The sequence below is a fragment of the Zingiber officinale genome, chromosome 2B, assembly GCF_018446385.1.
Source record: "Zingiber officinale cultivar Zhangliang chromosome 2B, Zo_v1.1, whole genome shotgun sequence".
Lineage (NCBI taxonomy): Eukaryota > Viridiplantae > Streptophyta > Magnoliopsida > Zingiberales > Zingiberaceae > Zingiber > Zingiber officinale.
This window is the reverse complement of record NC_055989.1, coordinates 99,790,449-99,810,894: the sequence shown is the minus strand read 5'-3', so window position 1 is coordinate 99,810,894 and position 20,446 is coordinate 99,790,449. Positions and strand designations below refer to the sequence as shown.

General features: G+C 37.9%; 1 protein-coding gene across 1 annotated transcript in view; it reads left to right on the top strand.

Annotated features, from left to right (window-relative positions):
• The window catches only part of LOC122046500, a 58,818-nt gene extending 51,806 nt beyond the window's left edge, over positions 1–7,012 (top strand). The window contains exon 12 of the mRNA XM_042607221.1: positions 6,654–7,012. Within this exon, the coding sequence (XP_042463155.1) occupies positions 6,654–6,686 (33 nt within the window). The 3' untranslated portion in view covers positions 6,687–7,012. The remainder of the gene's footprint in view (positions 1–6,653) is intronic.
• The last annotated feature ends 13,434 nt before the right edge of the window (positions 7,013–20,446 follow it).

Genomic DNA, 20,446 nt, shown 5'->3' with positions numbered 1-20,446 from the left:
AGCTAGGTTCGGTTGACCGATCCTCTTGTTCGATCAACCGATCTTTCAGTTTCTGCAAAACAAAGTTAGTTCAATATAATAATAATATGCAAACAGAGTTAGCACAGTATGAAATAATATAAGAAAACAGTATGACCTGTCTTGATCTCAACTTGAAAGCCTCCCGATTTCTTCAATTGGATCAGTGGCCTAGAGTTCGTCCCTTCCCGAAAGACGACCTCCTGATCGCTCCACTCCAATTGCTTACCTTAACCTACCTGCCAAACATCGGGTCCTTCAGACCTGTTTGGACTTTGGCTTAGCATCAGATCAACTTAGTAGGGCTTCCTCTCGTTATCAGGTCCTCCAAACCTATCGACTCCAATTGCCAGGTGTTAGGTCCTCGACTCACCTAGACTTTCCTGCCTGGCTTCCACGATCTGCTAAGATTTTCCTACCTAGCCGTGACTAGGGCTTTCTTGGTTGAGTAAGCAGCCTGCACACTTAGTCAAATCATCAGATCATAACATGACTTAACTTGAACTTTTGATAACATCAAAACTCAGATTTGATTTTGGTGCACCCTGCATCAACATATGCAACATATCACAGACATATGTAATATATATAACAGCAAATGCAACACATATCACATGCATATGCAACACACATCATGCATATGCGTAGTTACTCCTACACCATTCCTGCTACCATGACTCTCGAGTGGCCGAGTGGACAGTATGCAAAATAACTATCTATCTACATAAGAAGAGGGGTCACTGCTTGCATGCAAATTCAGCTACCACTACCCCGAGTGACCGAGTGGACACGACATGACAAACTACACGCAATTTCAGCTACCACTATCTCGAGTGGACACGACATGACAAACTACACTAAACTTTAGCTACCACTACCCCGAGTGGCTAAGTGCGCAAATACTATGATTGACGACTCTCTCAAGCACAATGGAGACATGGTTGACAACATGCATACAATGCAATGATGAACAAGATGTAAATACTTATAATCACAGATATAGTCATCACTATGCAACAATATCACAAGTATATGCAGAAGTATAAACTCTGTATGTATAAAAGAAACTAACATATGTCTACTAAACAACATGAATAGCAAAAGAAACTGTATAGACATCAAGTAGATTATCTCTAAGGTCAAGCGCATAAGTATCAAGTTCACACTAAATAAGAATATAGTCAAGGTAATAAACTACCAATCAAACCATACTCATGCAATAAGGTCAATATACTAAAGAAGTCAAGGAAGGAAATACCCGCTTGATGTGTAGATCGTGCTGAATGTTTTCACCTCTAAGAGTCTGCTTTAAATTAGAATTCCTGCAATGTAGAACACAAATTATAGCCAAGTTCTACCGTAAATTGAGTAGCGAATCCTACTCCTAAACTGATTAAGAACATTGATTAATTCAACCTAATGATCCAACCCCACGTTACTTGTACACCACAATTTACTTAATTAATCCCAAATCAATAATTAACTAATTGTTTAATCCATGAATTAATTCAACTACTTAACCCAACCAAACCACATCTATTAAACCAAACTAAATTAACGAATTCATTAACTTCGTTACCGCTTCTCTTCTTCTCTAGCGGCTGCTGTTCACTGCTCTAGCAGCGACTCACGGCGACTGGCAGAGCAATTTCAGCATGACAACTGATGAAACGAAGAGGGGCGACATCAGAGGTTGGCTGCGGGGACGGTGAGCTGGCTGCCGGCAGAAATGACTGGGACAGTGACCATGAACTAGCTGTGGTGGCCGTGGATAGCCACCCGTGTATGGCTGTAGTGGTTGTGGCGGTCGGAGCAAAGGAAAGGCGGCGATAACTGGTTGGGCTCGACACCAACTAAGGGGGCGACAATGCACAAGGAAATGGGGAAATGACGACGACTGTTACTCGCAACGGAGGTCGCGATGGGAGGAAGAAGGGGTCGTGGCGCACAGGGAAATGGCGGCTCTCGCAATGGTTGGCGGCGTCGCCTCTCACAAGGGCAACAACTGTGACATCACCGATCTAACCTCACGCGAAGGAAGGCGGCCGACACTCGGGAGATGGGAGAGGGGCTTGAGAGTCATGGGTCGGGGAGAAAGAAGGATTGAGAGAGGAAAAAGGGGCGGTGGTTGTTGCTGCAGCTGCAGCTGGATCAGGAGGTAGGGCAAGGGAGATTAGGAAAAGAAAAGGAAGTCTAGGTTTTATATTTATATCTTAGGTTAATCAATTATAATCTTATGTTAATTAAATCAATCAACGCCTACTTAAGTGATATTCCAAACAAGCTTCTTCCAAGCCTAATAGATTTATTCCCTTAAACATGTCATATGAATTTAATTTAAATCCTAAAAATTTTCTAAAAAATTCCCATAAAATTTTACAAGATAATTTCTTAATTAATACTTATTATTTAATTATTATTTAATTGCCGTATTTAACACTTTGTGCGTATGCTTCCAGCACTTGTGCCATTTTCTCATTTTCTTGATTAACATTGTGTAGGCTGTCTTCACTGAGTAGTGACCACCTCATATCAGGTTCTTCATTTTGCACTCCTGTACTGGGCTCCACTAGTTTCAGCAAAATGTTGGCTGGGAACTTCCTGTTACTCCAATTGCAAAACCCCTACTCACCTAGCAGATCTGCTACCCCACTGTTGACTTCCGCCACCTGAATGACCTAAACTGTTGTAGCAGTCAAGGGTGTATCTTGGAGAAGCTAGTTGTCTAACCAGAACCTAACGATTATCCTTCACACTCCACCTCTCACTGCTTTTGAGCTCCCTTCATGCCCTGCACATTGTTTTCCATGTGGCTCTAGATCTTGCATACTTGTCTGCCATCACTTGTGTCCACAGATCATTTGACTTTGGTAACATGTTAAATCAGTTTTCCTCAAGTGCTGAATTCTGCTGCTCCAGTTTTTTGAAACCCAAGTTCCCTTCATCTTTGGCCTTGTGATCTTGTTCCAATTGATGATATGCATCTTATGTTCCTGATCATTATCAACCTATATAAGCTCCTGGATAACTTCTCTAAATGCTTGTATGTTTGAACTGAGATTCTTCATTCTCGAATGCCAGATTGCATGTTTGAACTTCTTGTGTTGGAGAAACATGAGTTGTAACATGTGAGTCAACTCTGGAGGACGAAGCTAGGTTTTAGGTGTGGGGGAGATTTCAATGTAAAGGAGCCTATGTGAAGCTTCTTGCATTGCGACTTCTAGTGTGGAGGAGCCAGCATGGGGGCTTCTCTTGATGCGATGAAGGAGCGACTTAAAAGGTTTTCATATGAGCTCTCATTTTGGAGCACAATGCTCAATTTGGAGTTTAATGTGAAGAACTATTTAGAGAAGTCATAGCTTCTTGCGGAAGATGTTGACAAAGAAGCATCTCACAACAAAGTTGTGAAGGCTGATATCATGTTTCACTTGCTGTATCGAGGATTTTGTAGCTTTTCGCATGCCTGTTGCCAAGCATAATGAAAAATTTCACACGTTCCACCATCATAGCTCAAGTTTCTAATTATTACTCTTGGTATAGTTGAGAAGATGGTCCGCCACCAGGAATGTCTTCTTGCATATTAACATGTTCCACTTTAAAAAAAAGGACAGTCCGGTGTACGAAGCTCCCGCCATGTGGGGTCCAAGGATCCATTGCATGCAACCTTACTTTGTTTTTTGTAAGAGACTATTTACAGGATTCTAATCCGTGACCTTTAGGTCGCAAATAATATCGGGATCACCTCTATCCATTCCATTAGCTGCGGTAAATGTTCTGCTTGTTTTGCTAACTTTTGATTTTTCTACTGGATGTGATCTGCATATTGCAAGTCTTGTATGTTGCAAGTCCGATGTCTGGAACTACTTAAGTTGATAGGTTTTCTGTTGAGGCCCATATGAAAAATGAGTGGGCCAATCTCCTTGGTTAAGGTTTCTTTTGCTGGCATCCCTAATATCCTTGAGTGTAAACCATCTTTAGACTGCCGATGCAGTCCATATTGAATGGAGTTTCTTTCATCTATTGTCTTGGTTGCCTACTGCTTGTTCTTCTTGTCTCTTCCCACATTCCTACTTGATAGGATAACTTGCATCCTTTGCTCCCCTATTATTGGCCTAGGATAGAGAGGGATACTCATTGAAGTTTCTTTTAGTATTGTCGTCTTCATAATCAACTAGTGATGCAAATCTCGTGCTAGTTGATCTCTGTCAATTCTTCATTTATGTGAAATACCAAGTTCCTTTATTCTTCTTCAAGATTTTTGGTTTCCTTTTTGTTTCTGCACGATCATCTGGACCATATTTTATCCACTCACTTCGAAAAAATGACTCTCTCCTCTTGGTTATTCCCTTCCATCTGCCAAAGCTTGTGCTCAACTAATCCCGGAGTCCAAAGTTTGCGCTCAACTAATCGTGGAGGTGGGCAGCCCTCCCCTTGGTTCACCCACTGGGTAAATCCGAAAGCACGAGCTTTGAGCTATACCCAGGCCATCATCTCTTGAAGACAAAAAGACAAATGCCTCAGCAGGGAATCAAACCTGGGCTATAAAATTCTCTCAGTCATAAATTAAAATTAAAAGTTAGATCTAAGTGTGGGTGTGATGTAAAGTTGATGTGTGAAATATGCAGCTGAAAATAAAACTAAGCAACAAGAATAATGCTAATTGCTAACAACAAATTTTATGTGCTTTGGAGATCTCTACTCGATTCTTTTTGGCATATGGTGCAACATTTTTCCCGAAGTAAAAAATTCAGTATAGATTAGTCGACCAATAATTCTCTTGCAATGTTAGTTAGAGTTCTATATTATTTGTTTACAAGATTCCCTTCAAGTAGCCTTAGAGGACTATAAATTATAGATCAATCCTTTCAATGTAACTTTAGAGGATTACTAACTCTAGATCAATCTGCTTGAACATCATATAAGATAATCTCTAGATTAACATTAGAGCATTGATTAAAATCACGTGCCAAGTTAGTCGAAACATTTCGTTCCGTACGACGACCGACACTGGCATGACTCAACACTAGGCCCAACGACAACCCCGAAGGCATCGTGCGACCCTTGTGGCCGTGCCAGAGGGGTCACGCTAATGGGGAAGTGCGACCCCTGCAGTAGCATCGGAGGGGTTGCGCGACCCTCGTTGCTAGGCCGAAGGGGTCGTGCTACATCAACGACCGCGCAGGAGGGTCATGCGACCCCTGCGGCTGTGTTGGAGGGGTCACACGACCCCGCGGTCAAGCCAGAGGGCCGCGTTGGGCTTGCGAGCGAGCGGAGTAGTGTGTTTTTTTTTAATTAAGTGCGAACTTAGGTTGATTTTCTTAATCAACTCCTAACTATGATAGGGATAGTCTAAAGAGGCTTAATTAAATCTTAATAAAATTATCTAATTAATTATATATTTTATTTATTTTAATTCTAAAATATATAATAAATTATTTATTTATCTCTCTCTCTCTCTCTCTCTCTATATATATATATATATATATATATATTATTTTAAAAATATTTATGTTAAATATTTTATTTTTAGTTAATATATTTAATATTTTAAAAAATATCTAAACCATATCGGTATGGTATGATATGGTATCGAAATTGTATCGTTTCGGTCATAGACCGAAATTCCGATACGGTTCGAAATTTTAAACCATGCTTTAGAGTATTATAATCTTTAGATCAAGTTTGAAGAATTACAATTTTTCTTATAGACCGATATGATTTAAAACGTGAAAGAGAAAGGAATATACTAAAGTCCTATCTCTCTTGATAATGTAAAAGAAGCACGAAAGTGACAAGAAATGGTTGGCTCTCTAACTTGCTCCTATAGTTGCCTCCACAAAGGACTTTCCTTTGTGTGGAACAGACTCCTGTCTTTCTCTGAGACTCTTTGTGATGCATCATCCGAGCCTCCTGCCTTTTTCTTTTGCCTTCTTGATGATTGATCAAGCAAATCAATCATCATCTTAACCTCTTGTTTGTGGTGTATGGTCCCCGTCTTGTTTTGTGTTTTTGTTTCTTTTTTCAGTTGGGCAAAAATTACTCCACAATTCAAGATATGGGTTTGTTTTTTCTGTTAAGAAACTTTTTTGATTGCATAAAGTATAGTGCTATAGCGACATCGTCAAAGGTTAGGAAATGAAGTCGGAGGCTTATAAATGTTATTTTGTGATGGTCTGCTTAGTCTGAACAAATAAATCTTTAAAGGCTACAATTGTTGACTATGCCCTTGGTTTTCCTATTTTATTCAACTCCATGTAACTGATTTACTCGTACACATAGAACCAGTGCATCGAGAAAACACTGTTGCTGGACTTGCCAACACTACATAGTTACGAGAAGTAGATTATAAGATGTGAAGACTCTTTTGCTAAAAGGAAATGTGAAGTTTGTTTTAGTGGTTTAAAGCTTTCTTGTCAATACATTTCTTGTGGATATATATTGTGGTTTTAGACAACCACAATATAGCCAAGCCAATGAATTGAGTGCAAGATTTAGCATCACAATGAGTTCCCCACATTCCCCCTTCTTTCTCGAACTAGTTTATTGTCTAACTGTTTGTTGTAAGCTAGCAATTTTTGTTTTTTTTAAAATTATTATTATTATTATGATCTAAAGTTGTGCATCTCTCAATTCAGAGGAAGACTGCAAGAAGATGGTTTTTCTTTTAGTAGAGGCGTCTCTGGTGAAAATTTATGGAGCTCTAATTCATCTGTTGCTGGAGTTTTCGGTACAATTATTAGATATATATTTCTAGTTATATCACTTGCTTGTATGGATAAGTTCCACTTTGAAATTCATTCTTTCCCATGTCCTTTCCCCTTTTCTTTGCTAAATTTACTTAAATACATTATCATCATTTTTGAGGCCAATTGTATTCTCTTGTAAAAAATTATCTATCCTATGCACGATACTTTTCCTAAACGTGGGCAAAATTGTTTAACAGATTCTCTGTCAAACTTCGACAGATTTAAGTGGATCTATCGTTTGTGAACCATGTCTTTTGGAGCACAGTTTTGAATCGTTACTATCAATGTTTTTTATCCAATTCTTCATGTTTTAACTTGAATATTCAGAAGGTTTTGATATAGCAACAATGAGTATGCAATATTCATGGTCATCTTTTCAGTACGGTACATATGCATACAGAATGAAAACTTCATGTACTGTAATCAGTGGAGGCTGATGAGGATGAACATGGACTGTTATTCCCATTCAAGAGTGAACTTGACCTGTTATTGCCAAACCCTTAACCCTAAATCGTTTCTCCTTCCCCTCTACCACCCAACCTATGCACCTACCCCTTCTCTTTCTTTGCACCTCTACCCCTTCACCTCACAGGTCTAGCCTCCCTTATGCTCTTTTTCTGCACCACCCACGTGATTTGTTCTCTATGATTCTTTCTCTTGTTTGCGAGATATTGGGGAATGACCTCTTCTCCACAAGACTTGATCAGTAGCATAGCAAAACACTGGGGAAGGATTGGCGGAGTTGTTGGGACGAGCAAATCTCCTTTTACCACCTTGATTAGTAGCAAAACAGTCACTGCTCCTTCATTTCATTAGTTGCGAAACATCGCTATGTGAGAGGGCTACTATTGGAATTTAGCTTTGATAACTAGATATTCTCACCCTTGTTAAATCCTCAGAGGAGCCCTCGTCCCTTGTAATCTGAAAACCGTCTTCGCTTCCTAGTTCTCATGCATTGCCACTGCAAGTAGCTAGCCCTTGCAGTTAAGATGGTCTCTTGCTCAGCATACAGAGCTGCAAATGATGTTTGCCTTCTCTTTGCCACATGAATAAGCATGACAACTCGCTGTGAATTAGCACTAATTGAGACATGCCACGCAGCATGAGTAGGGCTAGGGATGCAAATTAATTGAGCGTAAATTTGAAATTATCAAGTTTGAAATAATTTTTATTTGAATCTATAATATTTTATTTGACTGTTTGCGAGTCGTTCACAAGCTTTTATTTAATGTTATTATATATTTATTATTTTCTTGTATGTTATCTAGTAAATTTATTTTAAAATATAATCCATTAACCCAGTAATCAGTTACTGGGTTAATAGGTTATATTTTACTAGGTTAATGGGCAATAGATTATATTTTATGATATAATCCATAAATCCTTTAACTAACCCTATTTTTTTTTTTTTTTTCACAAATCTTACTGGATGCTTCGTTGACAACTGAAAACCTAGCGGAAGGAAGGTTTAAGGTGACGATAGAAAGCTGAGCGTAGACTTTGCCTTGAGGTCGTGTGATTGTGCTTTTGATGGTTGGGATCTTGAGAGTAGAGTGGAGACCACACGGAAGCTTCTCTTCGCCTCTACTTCCTTCTTGTTGAATCATTGATTATCAAAGGGGAATTCTAAGACAGAGTCTCTCCATTCTCTCCTCAATCTTTAATTTTTTTCTTTGAATTATAAAATTGATTCAATACCCTTCTTATTTTTTTTTTTTGAAAAAATTATTTTCATTTTTTGCTTTAATTGTTTGTCATTTTATTTCAGGAAGAAATAGAAGCGGTTAAATATTGATTTTTAGTGGAATAGTTATTGAATTTGATTAACTTTCCGAGTTTATAATTTTGCATATTTAAGTACTATAATATTTTCACGAAACTTATTTGAGTAATTTATTATTTGTTCTTGGAGGTATGTTGATTATGAAGGATACCATTAAATATATTTGAATAATTTATTTCTTTACTAATATTTTTTAGCTATAATATCTCATTAGATTTTCAAAGAATATGATTCATTCAGCTCCAACAACAAATTTAGTTGTTCAAGCTTCATTAAATTCAAATTAGATCCCAAAACAAATAATAAATAAAGGGGATATTATGTAAAACAATTTGATTGGTCAAAAAAAAAACAAAAGAGATTTTAATTATGGTAAAAAATGATTGAGGATAATGATCCAAAGGGTAACAAGTACAAGTATAAACATTGTCATCTATTCCTTGTAAAAATGAAGTCAGGTACTACAACATACTTAAAATGACACTTGAATCATTGTACTTAAAGGCTTGGAGTCTAAAAAGGAACTTGAAGGTAAACTCAAACAACAACTATTGTTAAGTTTTGAAAGTGTTGATATAACTATATCACCTTTATTACTTGATGAAAAATTATATATGGAACTCATAAAAGAAACAGTTGCCTCATATCCTAATGTACATCCTAATGTACGAACATTCATTTACATTATTAGAAGAAGATTTTAATATGCTTTGTAGACGTGGAATGTCTGAGTGGACTTGTATATCAAGAACAATAGTCAAAAAGAATTGTTTTGCAATATATGAGGTTGAGAAGAAAAAATTACATGGTTTACATAAAAATGTATCAAAGATTAACCTCATGATAGATTTATGGAAGTCAAAAAAAAAAAAAAAAATAGAGCATTTGGTATCACTGGTCACTAGATTGACGCTTAGAAATTGAATAAATGTGTTCTTTTTCCATATTTCTCCTCATGGTGGTCCTCAAATTGATACCCTTCTATAGTGTGTAAGGGTATGTAAAATTGAAAATAAGATATATTCTATTTTTGTAGATAATGATGTTGCAATTAAATATATGAAGGAAGATTTCTTGAAAATAAATACAAATATGATTTGTGGGGGAAAATTATTCCATGTTCAGTTGTGCACATATTTTAAATCTTATATTTCAGGATAATCTCACTAAAATTAAGGATATTATTCATGTAATTCGTTAGAGCGTGGATTTCTTTAGAAGAATGGATGCTATACTCATTTAATTTGTTGAAATTGTGAAGCAATTGAATTTACATGAAAGAAAATTAGTTGATGATTATAAGATAAGATGGAATTCAACTTTTGAGAAATTGAGAACAACAATTGCTTTCAAAAAGTTTTTCTAAGATTTAAAGACATTCTCGCTTCATTCATTGTCCAACAGAAGATGATTAGGATAAATTACATAAAGTATTTTTAGTTTTGAAAGTATTTTATGAAACAACCAAAATTATTTCTAGAAGTAAGTATCCTACTGTTATTTTTTTTCTAAATGAAGTTTATTGAGTAAAAGTAATCTTGGATGATAAAACTTGTGATGAAGAAGAGTGTATTAAACAAATGGTATAAAAATGAAGGGAAAATTTGATAAATATTGAGGTGAATGTAATTTATTAATGATTATTAGTTCAGTATTGAATCCTTGATGCAAAATGCAAGTATTTGAATTCACTTTTCCTAAACTTTATAACTAATTTAAATCCGAGACCAATATTAAAGAGGTCTAAAGACTTTTGTATGCAATTTATAAATAATATTCATAGCTGAAAAACTTCAAGGATCAAAAACTTACTTTGAATCTCAAGATAGCAACAATTCAACTCAAAGTAATAGAGAATATGTTACCTTTTCTTCTGGATAGTCTGAATTCTCTTCTTAGTTTTTTTTTTTTAATTTGAAATGGTACCATTTGAAAAATTCAAGCTAGATGTGTATCTAAAGGAAGAATGTCATAGGCATAATCCAAATACATTTGATGCTATGGAAGCTCAATACAAACAAATATTTAATGTTGTCAACTTTATCTAAAGATATATTTGCAATACTCATTTAATTAAATCGAACCAATTGGATACATCAATTGATAGACTGGCTTAGGCCAACCAGTTTGTCCAGGCTAATCTTGAATTCTATTCTGACTGGCTGGCCTACTTATCTTGATCAACTTGCTCGATTAATTTGGATTGCCACTTTAATTGGTCTGAATTGACTGATTCAATAGGTCATCCAGTGGCGGATCTAGTAATTTAAGTATGGAGGAGTGATTTTTACACGGAACAAGAGACAGTATCTTCTATCTCTACCCCCCAGGTCATCCAGTGACAGATCTAGGAATTCAAGCATAGAGGGACGATTTTTACACAGAACAAGAGACAGTATCTTCTATCTCTACCGATGGAACCTCATAATACTAGGGGTTCCACCACCTCAATTTTTTGTTCTTTTATGGAGATGCTATTTTCTTTAAAAAGTCTATCATCAAAAGTTAAATAGTGACATACTGATCGTTCGATACTAGAGGATGCATCATGTAATTTTTGAGATAATTGGATGCTTACATGGTGTATATGGTCCAACTGAAATTTAGATTGGTTCAATCTTATTTATTTATTTATTTATGTATTTTAAGCTTATTTATTAAAAATCTTATTCAGGTCAACTAATAGTAATTGTGTTGTTGTCCTTATAAATTAAATTAAATATCTATCTAATACATGAAATTTATATTATTTTTAAATATATTTAAATTTACAAACTAAATATATATTTAAATAAAAATTTTAAAAATAATTTTATAATTAAATTTTATAGAAGTTAATAAATAAGTTATTTATAAATTATTTTTGAAATCTATTCATGAAGCTTAACGAACTAAGCTTACTAGTGTACAATCTTATTTATTTTTATATCCTTTTACTAATATTGACAAGCTTTATTAACATAACACATTAATGTTTGGTTCATTTACTACTCTAAATGTTTGTACTCCACTAATCAATGGGTTTTTATGAACAATCATGCATTTTCAAAGAACTATAGGATACATTGAAGATATAGCAAAAGAGGCAAAAAGAGCCATAGAGGATGATGATGCTTACAATGGTCAAGCCGGAACAATGATCAACCTATGGAATCCACATTATTCATTAGGTAGTTGAAGTGATGATAAGTTTCTTAGGGATAAAATGAGAATCACTATTAGCGACACCAAAGTAAATCAAACTAACAAAATAATTGATGAAGATCTTCTCACATTTGTTGTGGAACAAATGAACAGGCTATGAAGAGACCCTCAAATGGTCAATCTTGGAAGAATTAAGTTACTTGTCTACAAGACTACAATTGCACATGTCGTGAAATGTCACCCGATGAGAATAATGGTAAAGGTGACAAAGATTTATTGAAGAAAGAGATCAAGAGGGGATGTTGGGAATTGATATTTTATAACCAATAAATTGGTTAGGATCTATTATTTGGTAATGAAAAAGACATTATACACAGATGACCAATTTTGTTGGTAGATATAAATTACTCTTTAAGTCAATGATAAATTAATATTAAGAAATAAATTATTCAAGTAATAGAGAAAATCACATGTGTCGCTAGTTCATTTTGAATTGATTTGTGAGCGAGCCCAACATATTGTTGGCATTATTTTTATATATTTATTTCTTTTTCTTTATCGCATTATATGTTGATTCATGATTTGATCTTATTATGCATATATGATTATGATACTAACTGTGTGTCTTCATATTCAACGAGACATAGGGAAGCACCGAAAGGTAAATCTAATTCTCTGCCCAAAAGGACCGAGACTTGAGGGATTGTTCACGAAAATAATTCAAAATCTTACGAGAGCACCATTGACTATCATAGAGCTTAATAAGTTTGCTTCGATTTGTCATTACGAAATAGGGGATAGTACCTAGAGGATCGTGGAAAATAGTTGCAAGAGCCTCCATGAGAAAACGATCACTTTAGTAAGGCTACCTCGAAAGTAGCCATTGCGTTTGGATAGATATACATGTATAATTCCAAAAGTTTGTACTGATTACCTCAGGATAAATCACTTTCATGCGTGTCAACACTGAGATAAGAAAGTGAGTAGTATTTAGGGTGTTAACAATCATCGTGGCGGATCCTAGAAATGTTCTCCAAAATTGGTTTTCTCCTAGGACTCCTCTTGCTTTTCTCACTACATTTTCTTTCTTTCCTGATTCTCATGATTTTGATTGTTCTAGACAACTTGCTTCGTGATTCTGACTAGTACTCGGTTTACAATCTCCGTTGATTCTGTTCGAAGGTGTGAAGCTGGAAAGCCGGGGAGGTGGCGGCTCTGCTGACTGGGTGAAGACCTCGCTCCTCTCTACAAAATAAACCAAACTAGGGAAGGGGTCCTTGGCGTTAGTCCTCCGACTCTCAAGTTAGAAATAGAAGAGAAATTGGAAATAATAGGGACTGAGATCAATCTTACTTTCTTCATAGATAACATACTCTTTTATATCTTTCTTAGTGGCCCTCCATCTTACATATTAATTACTGATAGAAGACATCTTTGTCTTGGCTTCTTACATTCATGGAACTTGTATTAATCATTGGCAGAAAACTATTTTGTCTTGGCTTCATTGCATTCAATGATAGATGGAATGTTCTCTTTTATTTTCTCTTCTTCTTATTAAGTATCTCAGCATTTTCCTCTTTTATTATTTTAGCGGTTCGTTATTAATATGTGCAATGCCATATCCCAAGCCGGACAGGTGGCCCGCTTGACCCACTCTCCTACCGACCGGGTTGACCAGACACTAGTTCATCTAGACGGCCGACCGGACAATGGTTCCTCTGATAGGTTGATGTAGCCACTTCCCACTCGGGTAATGCGAACGAGCCTTGCTTAAGCCATGGTGTTGACCATCTTGACTTTGACCTACACCGTGGTAATTGACCCATGCCAAGTAGGTTCCTCCTTATCGCCGCATCACAAGCCTCCCCCTCAAGTCTAGTCAAAGGAGGCTTCAAGTCCGACTGACTGAACAGGTTGTGCCTTAGGTGATTTCCACGTCTGATTGGACTATGCTCGGTCCTTAATCGTTGATCGACCCATAAGCCAACGACGCTTGGCTTCATTTTGCCATTGCCTGGTTTAGCCCTGTGACCCGTTCTTTGCACTGATCAGAATGATGAGCAGCAACACTTGGTAAATTTTCGTCCTTTCCCTGCGCTTCCTTGGGCGATCGTGGTCTCAGCTGATGTCATTCAAATTTCTTGAAGATCGTGTAAATCCCTGATGATTATGGTCGAGCACGTGACTATTCCTTTTAATTAAGCGCCTTAAATGCCGCCCGCTGATCGAAGGACGCGCGTGCCACACTGTCGTCGCACGCTTGATGTGACAGACGGATATCTGATTGCGACGTGACGTGTGCCTTTTCAAATTCAATGGTTGGATCTGCTTCTAGGTTTTCATAATTCTAGATCGGACGGCTGAGGTCGATCGACCTCGAGGTTTATAAGCCTCTCATGTGTTGCCATCTTCTACTTCATGCCTTCGTATCTGAACTTTGCCGCTGCGACGTTCTGCTCTCTTCTCCAATGATCTTTCTTGTAAGCTTCTTTCCTTTGATCGAATCTATTTGTTGTACTTCTTTGATCTCGTTGTTTTCGATGGCAAGCTCTTCACAACCCCCCGCCTCTGTCGCTGGACCCTGGTTCACTTCTACCAAGTCCAATTTTGATGGTGGCGATGTTGAAAGTTTGAGAGCTGCTTATGAAATTCCATATGATTATCAGATCACTCTCCCTTCTGCTTTCGACCGGTCGCATGCTTCGTCACCTAATTGTGTATGTTTCTTTAGGAATTAATTTACCGTCGGTCTGCAGTTCCCTATCCATCTGTTCTTCTCCGCCATTTGCAAATATTTTCGTATCTCTCCCACCAATTAGTCCCCAACTCCTTCAGACTACTGTGCAGGGCTATTGTCCTATTTTGCCTGCCCGACCTTCCTTTAACCCCTTGAATTTTCCACTATTTTTATTATCCGAAATTATCCGAGCCGTGGACCTTTTTGTTACAAGCCTGAGTGGGCTTGGTCTTCTTTGATAAGATGTCATCCTCCAACAAACATTGGAGGGAGTACTGTTTTTTTGTTAAATTCCTCGAGCGGCTAGATTCACCGAGCGGCCAGATTTCCTGACCAGCTAGCATCTAGAGGTTGTGAATCCGCCATCGCTTGGTAAGTACAAAAGTCAAGCGGACTACCTCCAGGCAGCCTCAAACTTGGCTGGATAGAAGTATCACATTCACAAGTTGCTGCTGGAGGGCGTTCTCTACGTGTTTGGCTTGAGCATAATCCGCACGAGACTTCCGTCCAACCTAAGTATGCTTTTTCTTAGTCTAACCTTTGAATCTAACTGATTTCTCTCCTTCTTTTGCAGCTCAAATCATGTTGCGAGCGCGTTTGGCTAGAAAGTGTAAGCTTGCGGACGCAGACATCAACACCACGACCGTAGCTGAACTGGAGAGCCGAGGCTTACATCTGGTCAGCTCGCAAGAAGATCCGCTCGGAGAGAGCACAGGAGTGCCAGCTCAAGGGAGTGAAGGGGTAGCCAGTCGGACGACTAGCGGTGAAATAGTTGGCGCAGCAAATCCTCTACCAGAACGGCTTTCGGTGATTCCGGTCGATAGGGCCTCGGAATCGACATCTTCCGAGAGCCGCTGATAAGCTGAAAGAGGCGCCGCACTGAGACTGCCTCTTGATCCACTTCCTCCATGATGCGGACCCCAACCAGAACTAGCCTACGCCTACCTTCTGAGTCGGCACCTCCTGCCCAAACGGTGGTTGTTCCCCATACGTCCCTGTCGTCCGATCGGACGCATTCTCTGTTCGAGCTGCCACAAGGAACCATCTGCACGCCACTGGTCGCTTTCATATCGCCTCCACCTCTGCCGAAGGCTCAGAAATCTCGCATCCTACCGGTGTCAACGTCTCAGTCGGTTGGCAGAGCAACTTTAGCCCCGTTCGCTCTGAGTGGCTAGCGCCAGATAACGGCGGTCATCTATCTACCTACGGAGGAGTGTCGCGACTCCGATAGCACCGAATCTCGAGCCCCCGAGTACTAAATAATTATCCAAAGACCGCTCATCGACAATCATACCCAGATATTTGTTTCCAAAGAACGGAAAATTTTATCGTAGTATATATTGATGACATCCTGATTTTCTCTCAAAACTATCAAGAACACGCGAAGCACATAAAACTAATGCTTGGTATATGCCAGAAAAATGGGCTTATCATGAGTCCTATTAAAATGAAAATAGCAGTTTCAGAAATCGAATTCCTTGGGGCAATACTAGGAGAAGGAAAAATCAAGCTTCATCCCCATATTATTTCAAAATTTACAGATTTCAAATAAAAGGAATTATGCTCTACAAAAGGAATGAGATCTTGGTTGGGACTTTTAAACTATGTAAGAAATTATATCCTGGACATGGGGCGACTACTCAGCTCGCTATACGCTAAAACAAGCCCACCAGGTGACAAGCGTATGAACAAACAGGATTGGGCTTTAGTAAAAAAAATCAAGGAAATTGTTCTCAATCTACCAGATTTAGTGGTACCACCGGAAGAATGTTTTATGATACTTGAAGCAGATGGTTGCATGGACGGATGAGGAGGGATATGTAAGTGGAAGCCGTAAAAATATGACCCTAGGAGTACTGAAAAAATATGTGCATATGCTAGCGGCAAATACAATCCACAAAAATCCACTATTGATGCAGAATTACACGCAGTTATGAACTCTCTAGAAGCCCTAAAAATTTACTTCTTAGACAAAAGAGAGATAATTATTCGGACTGACTACCAAACAATTATTATTTTTTTTGGAAAAACCTCCACAAATAAACCTTCAAGGGTTAGATGGCTGGCATTCACAGACTATATTATAGGAACGGACATAAATGTTGGCTTTGAGCACATTGATAGAAAGGATAATCAACTCGTTGATACCCTTTCATGATTAATAAATTCCCTCATTTTTGCAGAATGGTCAGAGTCGGAGATGCTAGTCAAACTGGACTTGGCAACCTTGGCTATACAAGAAGTAAGGGAAAGGCCCAGCAAGGAAGCTCAATAGCAGATAATCAATATACTTTCGACTTGGATAGACTCGATGACAGGTACTAAAGCCTCCTACTCTACCTACACCAGCGAATGCGGCAAGGAATCCCCCTTGATGAATATGATGACATCAAAGAACAACTTATGCAACTCCAGAAGCAGGCCTCAAAGCAAGCCGTTTTTGCATTACAACAGCTCTGATGCCTTCATACATGCAAATTACAAGAATGTAAAAAAAAAAGGAGCACAAAGGATAGCTATTGGCAAGACTGGTATCCTACAAGAAAACAAATAGATGAACAGTTAGAAGTAGCAGAAAGCCTGATCAAAAACTCAGCTCACAGAATGACGCACTTCCTACTGTAGGATAAGCATGGTGGACCTAATGTAAAATAGATAAGATAAGCATGGTGGACGCAATGTAAAATAGATAAGCATTGTGGACTCAATAGTGGATCCTCCACAATAATAAAGTTATACTACATAATAAGAGTTGCCAGCTGTAAAAGCAATCCTCGTGACTCAACCTCAATAATTGAGCACGATAAGATTCGCTAGCCAGCTGTAAAAGCAATATTCGTGATTCAAACTCAATAATTGAGCACGATAAGATTCGCTAGCTATAAAGGTAATCTGCTAAGGAGATTTTCTCTTATCTTAGAAGGCATAAGCATGTGATGATGGGCCCTTATGTGCACCCGACATTGCTTTTCCCTCTATAAGAGAGCAATTCTACACCCTTGCAGAGGCAGAAGTCAGGAATAACTTGAGCTTTACTTGGGTTTGTAAGCATGTTTGTAAGCAAGTAAGCAAGTTTGGGTTTGTAAACAACAAGCAAGTTAATAGAATCTATGAGTTCATCTCTCTCCTTATTTCTGTTAATTTGTTTAGTTTTTCACAACCTGTTTTGCTACTATGTTCTTGAATCACTTTGAAACTTTACCTTTGGCATAAAGTTCCTTTCTTCCTTTCTTTCCTTTCACACGCTGCACTTTGGTATCAGAGTGAGGTTTAAGATATGGAAGATTTGGTTAAGGTAATTAAGGAAGATTTTTGATAAAATTTGCAACTTAATATAATTAGACCTTAGGAAGTGCAAAAGAACAGGTCCTAACTTGGTAAGGCTGGGAGCCTTCTTCTTAAACCAAGGGCACACCTGTGTGAGTACGATCTAATGTCTACTATATTAAGTACCTAATGTCCGAAATATGGGAAAAAACCATACAAGACTGGTACGTAAACTAACGTACATCTAACCTTGAATACCTTGACCTTGCTTTAGTCCCAAAAGTTACCTCTGATCAATTAGCAAATAATCTTGTTGTAGTTTATGATAGTTATCATCTCGAGTCCATCAAATAAATTTTAAGCAAATCCAAGAGAAGTGTCAGGATCTTGAAAGCAAAGTGTATAAATTATACATGGCCTTACAAAACTTAACTATTATATATACTGAAAATCGCCCGTTAATGAAGCAAGAGGTTAGAGAACTTGTTACAACAATTGCGGAACAACCACACCTTATAGAAAAGGAAGCTTTGAAGTTAGCGGAAGATCTTAACAAGAAGCTAGAGCGTGTGGAGAGACTTCTCCAAAAGTTAGAGAAGTGGACAAGCTCATGAGTGAAAGTTACTCTATAACCAAGGGCACGCTCTCATACAAGGAAGCCGTTCAAGCCACAGAACAAATAGAATCTCCTGCTATAGGATTCACTAAGCCAAGCGAATTCCAAGGACCTACTTCAGGAAATTTTGCCATTATTAAGCAAAATAATACTCAACTTCAATTACTTGTGTAGATTGCTGAAAGTTTGAAAGATATTCAAGCAGATCTCAAGACCGTTCTTGAACAAACTAGAAAGGGAGTAATAACTTCAATCATCTTTGACGAGCTTATTGATAAGCTAAAAGGGTTGTCCTTAACTGAAAAACCTAAGGAAAAGAAAGGACAGTTGCGAGGATTTCATGATCCCTACAAAATCCTTGAAGAAGAGCAGACTAAACTCAAGAAGTAAATGGCAAGGGTAGTCACTGAACAACAACCTACAACAGTTACAACACCTTTGTATGATGATCAAATCAGGGAATACCGAAGAAACCAAAGAAGAATCTATAATACTCAGCAGGCGACAAGAAGAATCGGAAGACGACTAACTGGGAGAGCCACACAAGCACACACCCTAGAATAGCAAAAAATCCTCAAGTTCAATTACGGCTATCTATGCAAGAAAGAACTGCGATAGTACCAGCAGAGGTACTATATCATTCACGAAGGGATGATGCCCACCATAGGGTATACGTCCACAGATCAGAATAACCACTCCTAGTTACGGATGGAAATCAACAAGACAAGATATTCATCCAAGAAGAAAGTTTCAACCAACTCCAGCGAAGCAGAATGCAATACATACACCTAGGCGTTCTTCAGGTGCGTATACAAGTACTACACAGGCAAGAAGAAGGAACCATGTCTCTTATTGTTTTCAGAGATAACCGCTGGATAGGAGATCAAGCAATCCTTGCCACAATGGAAGTGGATCTTACCCAGGGAAGTCAGCTAGTTTATGTAATTCCCAATATTATGCTTACAATTGGAGATTTCTACAGAAATATTCAAGTATATATCTTAACCCGTGGGTATGATCAATGGCGAGGAGGTGAAGCAAATCTCCTCATAACTCGAGGTATGGTAGGAAGGTTATCCAATACTCCTAACGTGAGTTTTGCTTATGAGGTACAGGGAGTAGTAGAGTACTTAACAAGCTATGGAGTAAGGGCCCTTCCAAGAAGATGATATTCCACTACTCATTTGCAAGGGCTTAATTGAACCCTACAACCAATGCAGATAACTATACCAATGCAGCCATCGGAATTGAATACCAGGAATCTGTTAGATGGAAGGATATCTTTAAGTTTCAATAATTATCATATTGCAGCAATCTCTCGGGTGATACACTATAATGAAAAGGATGAAGAAATTCAAAGTGATGAAGAATCTTTCCAAACCCTTGCTGTATGAATAGAAAAAGCACAAGGAGTTTTTATCAACAAAGACTACCCTAAAGATGAAGATTACCTACCCTGGCCATCAAAGACAGAAGAAGCAGATACAGATGAGGAATATACTTCTTGGCTCATGTTTACAAAATGGATTAATGAATCTAATTCACCAAAACAAACTTCTTATGATTTTCAGCAAAAACTTCTACAGACTATTGAAGAAAGGCAGAAAGCATGGGAAAAAAATTAAGGGTAAGGTATTAGATGACAATGAATCACTCTCAAAAACATCGAGGGCCTCGCACACAATTCTGGTAACACGACTTTCATCTAATGCTATTTTACCAAAGCAAAAATCAGCATGTGCGGCGGGATTCGATTTAGCCACTAGTGAAAATATGATTGTTCCATCCCGAGGAAGAAAATTAATTCCAACAGGCCTTTGCTTTGAAATTCCATCCCAAACATATGGGCGACTAGCAATGCGATCGGGGGTTGCCTAGAAATATGGTTTAGACGTTGGAGCAGGAGTTATTAATTCAGATTACAGAGGTGAAGTATTTATTCTAATTTTCAATCATTCTGACTATGCTTATTATACAAAACAAGGTGAATACATTGCTCAAATTATATTTGAGAGAATTATAACCCCTGAAAATTTTGAAGTAGCAACATTAACAGAAACAACCAGGGGCAACCAAGGTTTTGGGTCAACTTCAGCAGCACAGGTTCCTCGGATATTCAAACATCTATTACGAAA